This window comes from Dichotomopilus funicola, assembly GCF_033296635.1.
Source record: "Dichotomopilus funicola strain CBS 141.50 unplaced genomic scaffold C8A04scaffold_21, whole genome shotgun sequence".
In the NCBI taxonomy this organism is placed as follows: Eukaryota; Fungi; Ascomycota; class Sordariomycetes; order Sordariales; family Chaetomiaceae; genus Dichotomopilus; species Dichotomopilus funicola.
This window is the reverse complement of record NW_026944042.1, coordinates 44,381-56,461: the sequence shown is the minus strand read 5'-3', so window position 1 is coordinate 56,461 and position 12,081 is coordinate 44,381. Positions and strand designations below refer to the sequence as shown.

The following is a 12,081-nucleotide window of genomic DNA, read 5'->3' as shown; positions in this document are numbered from 1 at the left end:
AGAACGCCTATCCTGCGTTACTGGGTCGACCACAGGGTGGGTGTGTACGTGTCGTACCCAATTTCTATTCCTTCCTCCTTCGAGTCAAACCGGTGGTCATGTCATGCTCAGATAGGCCAGCTTCTGATCATGCGGCGCCCAGCACGAATAGACATTTTGTAATGGTAAGTTAAGATTCAGGGTATCTCCGAAGGGCGCACGATTCATGACTCGCGGGCTTTCTTTTTCGTGCCACCCGAACTGTCCGACGGGCCGGCCTCGGAGACGGAGCGTTTTGCCCCTCTGGTGCTTCCCCTGCCGCGACCGGCTTTCCCCCGACCACCACGGCCCATGACACTGGCGGGCATTTCGGGAGTGAGAAATCGCACACTGGTAGATCGGCCGGGCGCGGGCGGTTGAACTGCTCCCGGTGATGGCTCGTCCGGCACCGGTGTCTCGCTTCGTTGGGTACCGCTCCCACCGGCGAAGGGCACATCTTCGGTCTTGTGGCTGCGCATGCGCAATATTAGGTGGCGCATGTTCGTCACGTAGGAAGGCGGAGCGCCCAGTACACCAATTTTGTCCATGATCTCTTCGAGAGCATCGATGAACTGGCTTTGGTCCGCAAGCATGTCGAGCGACGAGAAGACAAAGCCACAGTCTTGATTCCCCACCAAGCGGTCGTATAGAAGACGGTGTTCGACTACTGCTTTGAGAATGGAAACAAGAGCCCTGGCAGCCGAGGCTCGTGCCCAGCTAGAAAGCGGACTCGAGCCGCGGGACACGAGCTTTTCAATCTTTCCCAGACTGCGCTGAATTTGGCAGCAAGCCCAGCTCACGTCTCGGGGACCTTCGGCTCGCGCCCTTCGCGTTTTGGGGAAATTGCTGCGGCCCCCCTCGATTCTCAGGTAAGTGTTCAATCGCTCGATGACACGCATGACTCGGTGTTGAATGCTTCGGAAGGGGTCGAGAGGGAAGTCGGATAGGTCAAGCTCAGAGCGCACCCACTCTGCGAGCGAGTGCGAAGCCAGAATGAGAGAGAACAGCGTGGCCCCAACATCGCCACGGTGTATCAGTACTTCACGGTCGTACTTGACTTCCAAGTCTGGCCGATACTCAGCGAGTTCATTGTCCTGAACACCAGCAACTGCAGCAACAATTTCCCGAGCCTCTCTAAAACGTGTAGCGTTGGGTTGCGGAGCGTCACTGTCGGGCTCCGAGGCATCGCAACGGAGATCGTGGGCGAGAATATCGAGACCGATCTGGGATATTTGGTCAAAGGGGTCGCCAAGTTCTTCGGCATAGCCAGCCTCCGTCAGGGTAAGCTCTGAGTTGGGGTCATGGTCGAAGAGAGCTTGTTTTGAGATCCTGTCAAAGAGCCAGACCAGGTGTTTGCAAGGGCTCACTTGTCGATATCTCGCATCGGGGCACTCGCATTTGGGTACCGAAAACCTTCCGCTGTTTCTCGACCCGATCCGAACAGAGCACGGAACAACCTCGTGCATCTGGAAGGCATAGAATACCCCGGCGTCCTCTGAATCCGAATCCTCCTCTCTGACTCCGCACAACTCGAGCGATATTTGAGGCGGATCTTTGGAGCCGGTTTGGTTAAACAGCCCCTCCACAACGTGTCGGGCTTTTGGGGAGAGCTTAGATGTGTTGTACTTCAAACCCGTCGGCGACAATACGGTGTTTGTCTCTGGTTCCTCTTCCTCGCCCTCGACCTCCCAGTCGCTCCCCTCCAACGAGTGTTGCGAATCCGGCATGGGGGACTCTCGAGCCGTGGGCCGCACTTGGGGGTGGTCTTCAGATGCGGATGAGTTACACGCCAGGGATAGTCCGCTCATCCGGGTGGCCGGAGACAATGACATGGATCCCACAAGGGTGAGTGTGAGAACGAAAATGGCTGATCGAACGAGTTTCAGATCGAAAAACGGGTGGAAAATGGTGGTACCCGGGCCAACTCATTGAGCTGGGCTAAAGTTTGTGTGAATGGTATCTTATATGACTCCTGCGGTGAGCCAGGCAGGCTACCTTAGGTAGGCAAGTAGGTCAATCCGGAATGTGCCCCGCGACCATGTCCGGCCCAACGGGGCTAAGCGGAGACTGTCCACGGGCGCGGTTTGATGCTGTTGGTAGTCACGGTAGGTTTGGGAATCACAGACGGTATCCTCAGGGATGGCCCGGTCACTCGGCTGGGGCATTCCGGGGAGGCTACGAGCCGTGGGGGGGCCATCTTTCTGGCCAACGGCTGCCATGAACCGCCGAGTATCTTGGGCTTGTGCCCCTATTCATGCAGCAACTTGCATGCATGCCCGCCCAGATGCGAAGGGGAAGATGACGGCGGTAGGGCGGGTAGTAGGCAGCCCACGGCTGGGGCCTTAAAATGGATAGGGGGTGACGCAGGGGGAAAGATGGTACATGAGAAATCGCGGGTCATAGATCGTGACTTGAGTGAACGATGAGCCTGCGGTGTATAGAGAGCCCGAGAGCGGCACATGGGTAGATGGCAATCTCACCCCGACGGCACTCTCCTTCAAGGGGCCTCACCCCCCCACCTGCCGAGCCACCTAATCAATTCACAACTGACAAAACAAACAGGATACAACTCGATGTTGGGCTGCAAAGTCGGTCGGGAACCACCTCCTCGCTGGGCGAAGCCCATGCATAGGTAATGCATCTAGCGCGGGGGAGAGAGCAAAAGGAGAAAAGGCCAGGGAGCCGGGGCACAAATGCCACTTTCTTGTACCAGGCATGTGAATGGTACCGGAGGAGCGCACGTCACGAATTCCTATCGTTGGCCGATGTTGGTTCGCGATGGAGAGAAAAAAACAAGAAGTCCCGCTCGGCAGTTGATCGAGGTCGGGCGGCCCCTTCTCTCTTCAATTCTTGCTTACCTTTTTAGGACAAGGCCACACAGCCAGGCCTATAATCGAGGCCAAGTGGTCCGTGCAGCTGCTGAGCCACGCAGTACCAGTTTTTTTTAATTGGCCCTCCGAGCTTTTGTGACCCTCAGCCCTGTCATTTCCTCCTGTTGGTATCCGCGACTTGGGACGACCTCATCATTCCCTCCCGCAGCCTCAGCTCTGCTCCGCCTTGCCATCAATCAGCAAAGGGGGCGTAAGCCTTGGGCCGCCTCGCGATTTAACCCTCAGATACAGAAGGCTTAGTTACATATGGCCGCTTCTTCCGCGGCCCGGCCCCCCATCCCGACGATTTTCACGATTTCATCTTTTCTCACACGGTTGTGACTTTATACAGTGCCACCTCGCACCCTCTCCCTCCCAACCCGGCCGCAGAACGGGCCGCTCATCATTGCAGACCATCGTCCCAAATGCTTCGCCGCCTTATTCAGACGTTTACCAACGGGACCACCGACCACTTTCATCCTAACAGAAGTCGAGAAGCATCTCTCACCGGTCCATTCAGACCCTCCGTCCTGCTGGGCGGTACCGGAATCAAGTGCACTTCTCGACAGCACAAAAAAGGGACAGACTCGTGTTGCCTCGGCCAAACTCGATGGATTGAGAATACCACAGTCGGTCTTTAACCAATGCCCGTTCATTTTTCAGGAGGTGGATCGTCGGCGGCTTGTGTCACCGTCGCTTATCGCGGCAAGGTTGGCAACCAGTCACACAATTCTTAGCCAACCCCCCATCAACTTCGGTGACCTGTGAAGGTCTTTCGAAACCTCGTACTAGTGCTAGGAAGTTGCCCATACAGTAAGCGTAAGGAATCGCCTCTCCCGTCCCCCTTTCCATAGGGAGCGAAGGACCATGCCGCAAGAAAGGTGTAACCCACATGAGTATCGCAGGGAAACACACCGGTAGCCAATAACTAGATAGCCCCAAGGCTGGGCCCGAAGGTGCTCTACTCCGAACCCCTTTCTTTCCCCCTATCTCGTCACTTGGCGAAAAGATTTCCTATTTTCCTCCAGTATGATCAGTGCTGCCAATGTCATGGATGTAACCAGGGGGCCGGACAGGTACTGCACCACATAAAAATCCCATCTCGTCCTTGGGATGTGCGGCCAACGCCTCTGACGGGCAACGAGTGAAAAATAATGGGACGCACCATATGGCCCGCCCCCACTACCCAAGTAGTACATTACCTGGGCGGTTGACCGAGCCGGTTTTTGCCCGATCTCCATAGGTAGGTAGTTCCGAAGCCTGCCCGATTTCAGAGGGTTCTTGTTAGATGCAACCAAACCCAAGTAGTCCTTAACAGCTCGCTCTCTTGACGGCCCTAAAAGCTTTCTTGAATTCTAGCCAAGTATCCGTAACGACCGTGGATGACTTGCTTGGGGGTAACTTCCAACGGTCGAAGTAAATGTTACCCACCCCGAACGATGATCCACAGATCGTTCATCGAGCCACTCAAGTGGCCTCACATGATTTCCCGCTATTGGGGTGGCTCGGCTCCGTGTTGGCCGGATCTGGGGCCGGATCTGGGGCCGGGTAGGTGGGGGTATGTATGTACATGCATATACAGCATCCATGGGATCCCGCATTTTGGGCCGGTCGAGTCAATTTCAGGCCGAAAGATGGCAAAGCACTGAGCTCGTCAATGTGTATGCGAACTGCATGAGCAACAGACTTGACTTTCTCGACCCCGGAACCTCCCCAACACTCGTGCGACTAGGCTGAGCAATCGACGCCTTAGAGGCCGAGTTTTACTGTTGCACGACTCCTATGATTCTCAGCCGTGCCTTGCGCAGATAGGTAAGCAAGGGAGTAGTACGACAACCCAGTCGACCAAAAAAAGATGAGCAGGAAATAAAGGAAAGAGAGATAGAGAGAAAAGAATAAAGAAAGCAGGAAAGAAATCTCGGCCAGACAGAAACCTGTGTGCAATAGGGAAATATGATTGTAACACCTCAGGAATATAGCTACCGTGTTTATGAGGTACTGTATAGAAAATGATTTTCTCCGCAACTCATACGAAGTACACAACTATGGCGTTCCTATTTGTCATTTGACGCCTAGCGTTTTCTCCAAAAAACACGCAGTTAATTACAAAGCACGGCGCTACCAAAGCATGCCTTCAACTTCCCCTGAAGCTCGTTGTGTCCGCTGGGCAAGAGTGAGGGTCGCTTCCATTTCCGTTTTGAGAATCGCGTTTATTATTCGACCACGATCGAGGAAATCCTTACGCCAGGCATCACACAGTAAGAACTTGAATCAAAGGTACATCCGCCAGGTCTACTTCCCCTCATGCCTAGATATCGTAATTTTTTTTTTTTGCAAATTCTCGGGTTGGTCTCTGTTTGGTCTTATTGTCACATGGAAAGGACGCAGATATTGTTCATGACCTCATACTTTGGTATTGCTGCATCCCAAGAGACAAAGCTAAACCCAAATGCTATACTGTATCCTCAACACAAAGACTAAACATCGAAAAAATGCAACAATGGGTACTGAAGCCAAACGAAGCCCCGTCAGAATAAGGAGGCATCTCCAAAATGAAAACCCTTCCATCCCCTTCGGTAGCCACATCCTCGACCATAGACACACCCACCCATGAACGCCAGCAATTACCCCAGCCCAAATAAGTAAACCCCAAAGCTTCCTTCCCCTCCTTGTTCCATCAATCCCTGTTGGGCTGTTGCTGTCCTGCTTCCCGCAACCAGCACTAATCGACCGCACTGCGAATCACCGCTTGGGGTCGAGAGCCAAAACGGGATAGGTCAGGTAAACACCGCAAGGAATAAGATGTGTATAAAGAGGAGGTCGGCATCATGAACGCTTGCTTTTCCCCAAACCCCATTGTTTGGCTATCCGCCACAATGTAACGCCGAGGATTGCAGTAACCGAAGGCTCTGTTTGAAAAGGAAACAAAGTAACCTAGCAAGACGGCACTGGCTGATGTCATTAACTAGTGAGAGAGAAGTGTAGTAGACCATCATATCGTCGTGACTCGTGAACATCGACAGTGTCCGGGGAGGGACTGCGTCGCCTAGTGCGTCCCGCTGATCTTGCGTGTCGCCGCGGTTACAGGTGACACAGACCCAATGCTCCCGACCCGGCCGCTTGTTTTGCGGACACCAGCCTCCCGTACGCCAGCGCCGGCGGCAGCCCTTTTGGGGGAACTGCTGCCGCCACGGACTTTGGCGAGAACGCCTGACGCGGAGCTGGCGCGCTGGGTTTGGTCGTACGACTTAGGCTTGGCTGCGGCCATGCTGATGTTCTCGATGTCGTTAGATGCGTCATTGTCGATAACTTGATACACTGTGGTGGTCGTCGTAGTTGTGTGATGGCTAACCGAGCGCTCGCGGCGGTCGGGGGAAAGCGAAGCTGACGCCTTGCGGTGGGAGCGCATACGCAGATTCCATTCCTCGTCCGACTCATTTGCGTGAGACCGACGTTTCGAAGCCGAAGCGATTCCCGCCTGAGCGTCTTGCGCGACAGCTTCTTCCTCCACGGTTGGCACTGCGCTCGTAGAGCGGCCATATGGATGATGGCGATCGCTGCCATTACGTTGGGCCTTTCGCGGCTGCCCTGGTGTTGGAGCGGGGAGGTAGTCCTCCTGCACACCGATGTTTTTGTCACGACCGTGATCTTGATCAATCTCTCCGAGAGGCGTACGAACGCGGGTCCTATTGGGCGGGGTAGAAGTGCCATTCTTGCTGGCGCTGCGACCAAGATGTGTTTTCTGGACGGCACGGATAGGAGTGCTCGGCTGGTTGCCGTTGGCCTGGGCAGCCGCGGCGGCCAGCGCTGCTTCCTTCCGGAGTTTCCGCTCCAGGCGTTCCTCAACCCACCACTCGCGAAAGGTGCCTTGGTTCAGATGAAGCCAATGTTGCTGGGGACCAACCACCATCCCGGGGCGCATGAAGCGCATGTAGGAGATAATCTCGTTGGCGGTGAATCCGTGCCGGTAGATCAAGTAGGCGCCAATGAGGCAGCCGGTCCGGCCGAGGCCGGCCTTGCAGTGCACCGCGATTCCCTTCTTCTTGACAGTGATCATATCGTGCGCCATCCGGATGAACTTGCGCACCATTGAAAGGGGAGGGCAGGTGCCGTCCTCGAAGATCATGTCGATGTGTTGAATACCGAGGGCCTCAAAGAAGGAGGAATCGTAAAGCACCGAGTTCAGGCGCACCACCAGACCAATGTTCCTCTCCGTGAAATGTTCCAACACATTCTTGAATGGCTGCGCTAGTGTTGGGTGAGTTGCGACGGCGTCCAACGTCTTAGGTAACGCCATCCAATCGTCGGTGCCCTCAATGGTGCGGGCAGAGGGGTTGCTCTGGGGAGAGGCAAAGGCGAGAAAGTGAGGTGTGATCCAGTTGAAGTCACCCTGCTCAACGCGCTCGAAGCGCTCATACTCATCGAGGTCAAAGGACTCCAAAACGCAGCAGCCCTCCTCCTTTGCCTTCCAGACACCATATACGACGTCTTGGACGGTGATTCCGTAATCGGCCTGACTATATCCGGCATCCCTGAAAGGCATCAGCGGTGGATCAACCTGCGCAACGGGCGCCAAGGCTAGGTGTGGTGGCCACGACTGGATGAGGACCATGTAGCATGCGAGCAAGCACGACGCATTGGCGCGGCCTACACATTGCTGTTAGTTGAGCGCATCCAACTGTTGTCGTTGACCTTGTCCTCAGGGGTAAAAAAACTTACTGCGTGGGTCAGCCATGCTCCAAAACACAATTGGCCTGTCCTTGTTCTCCTTCGCGCCCAAAATCTCGTGGAACTGCAGCGCAAAGCGGTAGAGGTGGCCGATGTGGAGCGGACCGAAGTCGTGGTGAAACGCATTGTAAAGGAGGGTATCATCAACGGTGAAGTAGAAGGGCTGTTTATGCTGCGGTGTTGGGGCGGGGGATTCGAGCGAGCGTTGCGACCTCTTGCTCGGCGATCGTGGAGGTGGGTCGGGGTACGGGAAGACCGTGTTGGCATCCGGAGTCTCGACGTAAGACGCAAGATAGAGACGATCTACAACGGTTAGAACGGTCGCCGGTTGGGTTAAAGAACGATGCATTTTCAATATACATGCAACTGCTTTGAATATTGCCAGGCAAGGAGGGTAGAAATGTTGCACAAGAACGCGCGGGGGCCTCGGTTAAATCATCTGGGGCCGTACCTGGAATGTATTCAATAATCTGTCCCAGATTTCTGGACTGCCTTGAAGAAGGGGCCATGACTGCCGGCGGCTCGGGCCAGGGAACTGCTACCACGCGCCGAGGGGAGGATCGATAGGTTCTAACGCGCCCAGTTTCTTAGTTGTCGAGGTTCTCAGAACGTCGGCCGATCACAAAATCGGGGTTCGGCTCGTTTGTTGCGGGGCTGTCTGCCAGTGAGCAAAATAATGAGTGGGAAGGAGCCTCGGGGGGAAGGCTGGTGGATGTGGAAGACGGGAGCGCGCTGTCAACACAGAAACACAATGCGTCTCGCCAACAACGCCGGTGTAGGAAGCCTCGAAGAAATAATTTGCGACACCGGCAAGCTGCGTCAATGATAGATGCAATTGGGAAGGAGGAGATGTAGGTGAGCGCAGCGTGAGGGCGAGGTTTTGTATTGGTGGCAGGGTGCGAAGTGGTGTTTTTGGCCGTTGCATTGTTTTGGCCCTACGTCCAGGGGCCTTGCTCAGTTCGGACCTGGAGGCCAATCAGCGCGAGACACCCCATGCCTGGGACCTGGTCGCCATGGCAACGCTGTGAAGACCAGGCACAGCGGGTGCGGGTCTGTTGGGACCGGGGCACTCGGGGCTTGTCGCCGCTCTTTTTGACGTTATCTTATCGCTTCGCAGCGACCTTACGATGGAAGCCCCACCATTGCTCTGGAGGATCCAGTTGAATTTCACCGTCATCATCAAGAAGCTCATCCAAGACTTGCGGAGCCCGACGCGATCATGACATCCAAAGGACAAGATGAGTTTCCTTGCCTGCTGTATGTCTAATGGGCGTCGCGGGGTTCGAGCATCCTGTTGCGGACCACCCTTCCATTTATGCCCCACTAATTCGCCGCGCATCATAGTACCCTTGATGTCCCCTTTCCGGACGCACGGCTCGCCTCCGTCGCACACCAAGCGCTCCGAGTTGATAAAGAGCTCTCCTCCTTAGTGAAGCGCGACTTGAAAACCGTCGATGCCGGCGACTCCGGGAGCCCGACCGTCCTCCGCATCGAATACCAAGCTACTACCAACCGTATGCTCCGCGTTGCTGTTAACTCATTTCTCGAAAGCCTCGCTCTCGTGTTAGAGGTCCAAGAAGAACTGGACGTGGACGCGGTGGATGCACTACAGTCGCAAAGCAGTCTTGGGTGAAGCATTGCCATGATAACAAGACGACGGTTAGCACCGATAATGCCTGCCTTGTGCATCATCTACCCGCTAGGCTAAGGGGCTACATCTACATGTACTGAGCTCTATCCGAGCTAGCGTCACATTCATCCCCAGGAAGGAGAGCGAACTTGCCGGAGAATTACGAAGGGGAAGGAGGGGGGGGGGGCTGGACGACGACCGGTGCCTCCTATCTGGCACCCGCGGGGTCCCAGGGTACAGGTCGACTGGTCAAGAAAGTTCATGTGATTACATGACCGCGAATGCGGGCTATAAGTGCCTAACACGCGCCATAATTGGCTTTGAAGTTCACACCTGCTCCTCCTTGACACGCTGTCCTGGTGACTCCGCCTCGGCCTCCACCTGCCGTTGCAACTCCTCATCTGCGGTCGTAGGATCTGGAGCATCCCCCAGGCGTGCGTCGGTGTCGCCCATCGCGTTCGCTTCACTATCCTCTCGCTTAGGATGGTCGTTTCTAGGCCGGTGCTTAAACAGTTTTATCAATCCGTCTTGGCCTGCGCTTACCATGGTCGTCCCGTGAATATCAACACAGAAACAGACTCCTTGGTGTACGCCCTTGATTCGTTGTATCACCTCCTTGCTTTTGACGTCCCACATAACTATATCACCCTCCTCGCTAGCCGAAGCTATAAAAGGTCGTTGTCGAGAGCCTATTTCCTCGTCCGGTAATTCCTCTCTCATCCCATCATCTTCATCTGTGAGTAGTCCAAAGCACCCACCGATCGAAAACCCCTTGTTTGTGTGGCCTTGATATGTCTTCTTGACGGAACCCGAAACGTAGTCCCATAACCGTATAGAGCTGTCGAGGCTGAAAGCGAGTACGAATCGGCCGTTGGGGCTGAAGCAAACATTGGCGACGGCGGGATTGTCTTCGTGGACAAGGGTGCGTAGGCACTGGCCGGTGGAGGTGTCCCAGACACGGCTAAGACGAGTCGCCCACAGTTAGATCCAAAGAGACGATGAGGTGTGGGAAATCTGAGACACTTACATCAACCCATCGGTGGAACAACTCACCACCAAGGTTCCATCCCTGCAGAAGCCCACTCCGCTGACTGGGTCGCTATGCGCTGGCAGACTGCGCATCAACCGGCCTGCCCGCACGTCCCACAGGAAAACTGCCTCATCGTAGCTCCCGCTCACCAAGATATTTCCCTTGGGCGAGAACGCGAGAGAGTACACATAATTGTGGTGGCCCAGTAACGGACCCCGGCCGGTTCTCCCGCCTCTCACCCCCTCGCCAGGAACGCCGATCCGCGCCCGCCGCGCTGCCGCCCTCATTGCCACACCCTTCATCACCACACTTCCCATCCCTTCGCTCGAATTATCCCGGTGCGCGACGTCGTGTGCGGGACTTCCCGTTACCCGATCCCAAAGCCGGATAGCTTTATCGTCAGATCCCGTGGCCAGAGTGTCGCTGTCCGGCGCCCAGGCAAGACATGAAACGCCAGCCATGTGACCGACGAGTGTTTCCAAGTGTACCCCAGTAGAAGCGTCCCATATTTTAGCAGTGCCGTCGGCGGAGGCCGACGCGATCCAGCGGCCGTCAGGCGAGATCCGCACTTGCGATATAGCGGCGGTGTGGCCTTGTAGGAGAAGGTGTGAGCGGTAGTTGGGAAGTAGGGGTAGTTTGCCACGTCGGTGGTGGTGGTGGTGGTCGGGTTCGGCGTGGCTCGTGGGGTGAGGGGTGGTGGACGAAGACAAGTCCGGACTTCTGCTTCGAGGGTGAGAAGCGCTGCGGCTCCGAGATCCAGAGCGCGAGCGTGAATGGGAGTATGGGGCACTGCGAGAGCGGGAGCGCAGGATTGAACGTGATCGGGATCGAGCACTGGACTGGGAACGAGATCTTGACCGAGAAGTCGATTCCGAAGAACGGTACCGTCTCCTGTGATCGCCGGGATTTGGGTTTGGGCTTTGGTGCTTGTTCTCACTCAGTAGCGGGCTACTCGGAGGGCCCCGTCGGATAGAGATATTTTGGTCGGTAAGGCGGGTTGTTTCGGGCGGGGAGCCGGGAACAGCCTCTTCGGATGAGCTGTCCCGAGGTGTGGAATTGAGGCTCTGATCGTGCACCCTCCGCCGCTTCGATGGTGGTTCTGAAGCAGGCATCCCTGATATTGCGCCGAGTCTTAGTGCACTCCGTGATGTTCGCACATTGATAACGGTGACCGCACCCGGTTCTTTAGATTTGAACCACGGTCGTTAGCGGGGGTTGGGATGGATGGTTTTGAAAACATCGCGGCAAGTTCCAATGGCGCACTCTCGACGCGGCAACGCGCCGCAAGGAACATTAATTTTAGTGGGGCTTCCCCCTGCAGCTTGCTGCACGGGCCAACGCGGCACGCCCGGCTCCTGATCTTCAAATCCCACGGTCTTGACAGATAGTTACCGACACAGTACTCCGTAGTTACATTGGTAGTAAACTCCATAACTGGGTAGTTACCCCTGGATGTCCGGTGTTTGCTCCTGTGCAGTAAGCATCCTTCTCTCGAAAATAACTCGAAGAACTAGTCCAGCGCCTCATACTTCATTGACCAGCCCTTTGTTTCCTTTTCCGCGCCTTACAGGACATTATCAAATGTACTTCACTTAAATTGAACGTTAATTATTTCATGATCGAGCCGAATTCCTCTTCCAAGCACGGGTGAACTTCGTTTCGAAACCCTGCGCGTCAAACCCGTCGTAAGCGCAATTCGGTGTTGGTAGATAAGACCGTAGGACTAGGTTGTTGCTGCCTTTACGCTCCGAATTCTTGAACTTAGTTAGTCCTATCACAACTCACACATCACGTAGTGGCCAGAA

At 55.3% G+C, this 12,081-nt stretch overlaps 4 protein-coding genes across 4 annotated transcripts; 1 reads left to right on the top strand and 3 right to left on the bottom strand.

Annotated features, from left to right (window-relative positions):
- Positions 1-203: 203 nt before the first annotated feature.
- Positions 204-1,850, bottom strand: C8A04DRAFT_11242 (uncharacterized protein; the record flags this gene model as incomplete). The annotated part of the gene is made up of 1 exon (XM_062776896.1): positions 204-1,850. The coding sequence occupies one exon, from the start codon at positions 1,848-1,850 to the stop codon at positions 204-206; it is 1,647 nt and encodes a 548-aa protein (XP_062638100.1).
- A 4,084-nt stretch (positions 1,851-5,934) lies between these two features.
- C8A04DRAFT_11206 (protein-tyrosine phosphatase-like protein) lies at positions 5,935-8,125 on the bottom strand (the record flags this gene model as incomplete). The annotated part of the gene is made up of 3 exons (XM_062776876.1): positions 5,935-7,535; positions 7,608-7,919; positions 8,068-8,125. The coding sequence occupies 3 exons, from the start codon at positions 8,123-8,125 to the stop codon at positions 5,935-5,937; spliced, it is 1,971 nt and encodes a 656-aa protein (XP_062638099.1).
- A 710-nt stretch (positions 8,126-8,835) lies between these two features.
- On the top strand, positions 8,836-9,249 carry C8A04DRAFT_36297 (transcription factor Pcc1-domain-containing protein; the record flags this gene model as incomplete). Its single annotated transcript, XM_062783474.1, has 2 exons — positions 8,836-8,873; positions 8,961-9,249. 2 exons carry the CDS (start codon positions 8,836-8,838, stop codon positions 9,247-9,249), a joined length of 327 nt encoding a protein of 108 aa, XP_062638098.1.
- A 324-nt stretch (positions 9,250-9,573) lies between these two features.
- C8A04DRAFT_36296 (WD40-repeat-containing domain protein) lies at positions 9,574-11,388 on the bottom strand (the record flags this gene model as incomplete). Its single annotated transcript, XM_062783473.1, has 2 exons — positions 9,574-10,207; positions 10,274-11,388. 2 exons carry the CDS (start codon positions 11,386-11,388, stop codon positions 9,574-9,576), a joined length of 1,749 nt encoding a protein of 582 aa, XP_062638097.1.
- Between the last annotated feature and the right edge of the window lie 693 nt (positions 11,389-12,081).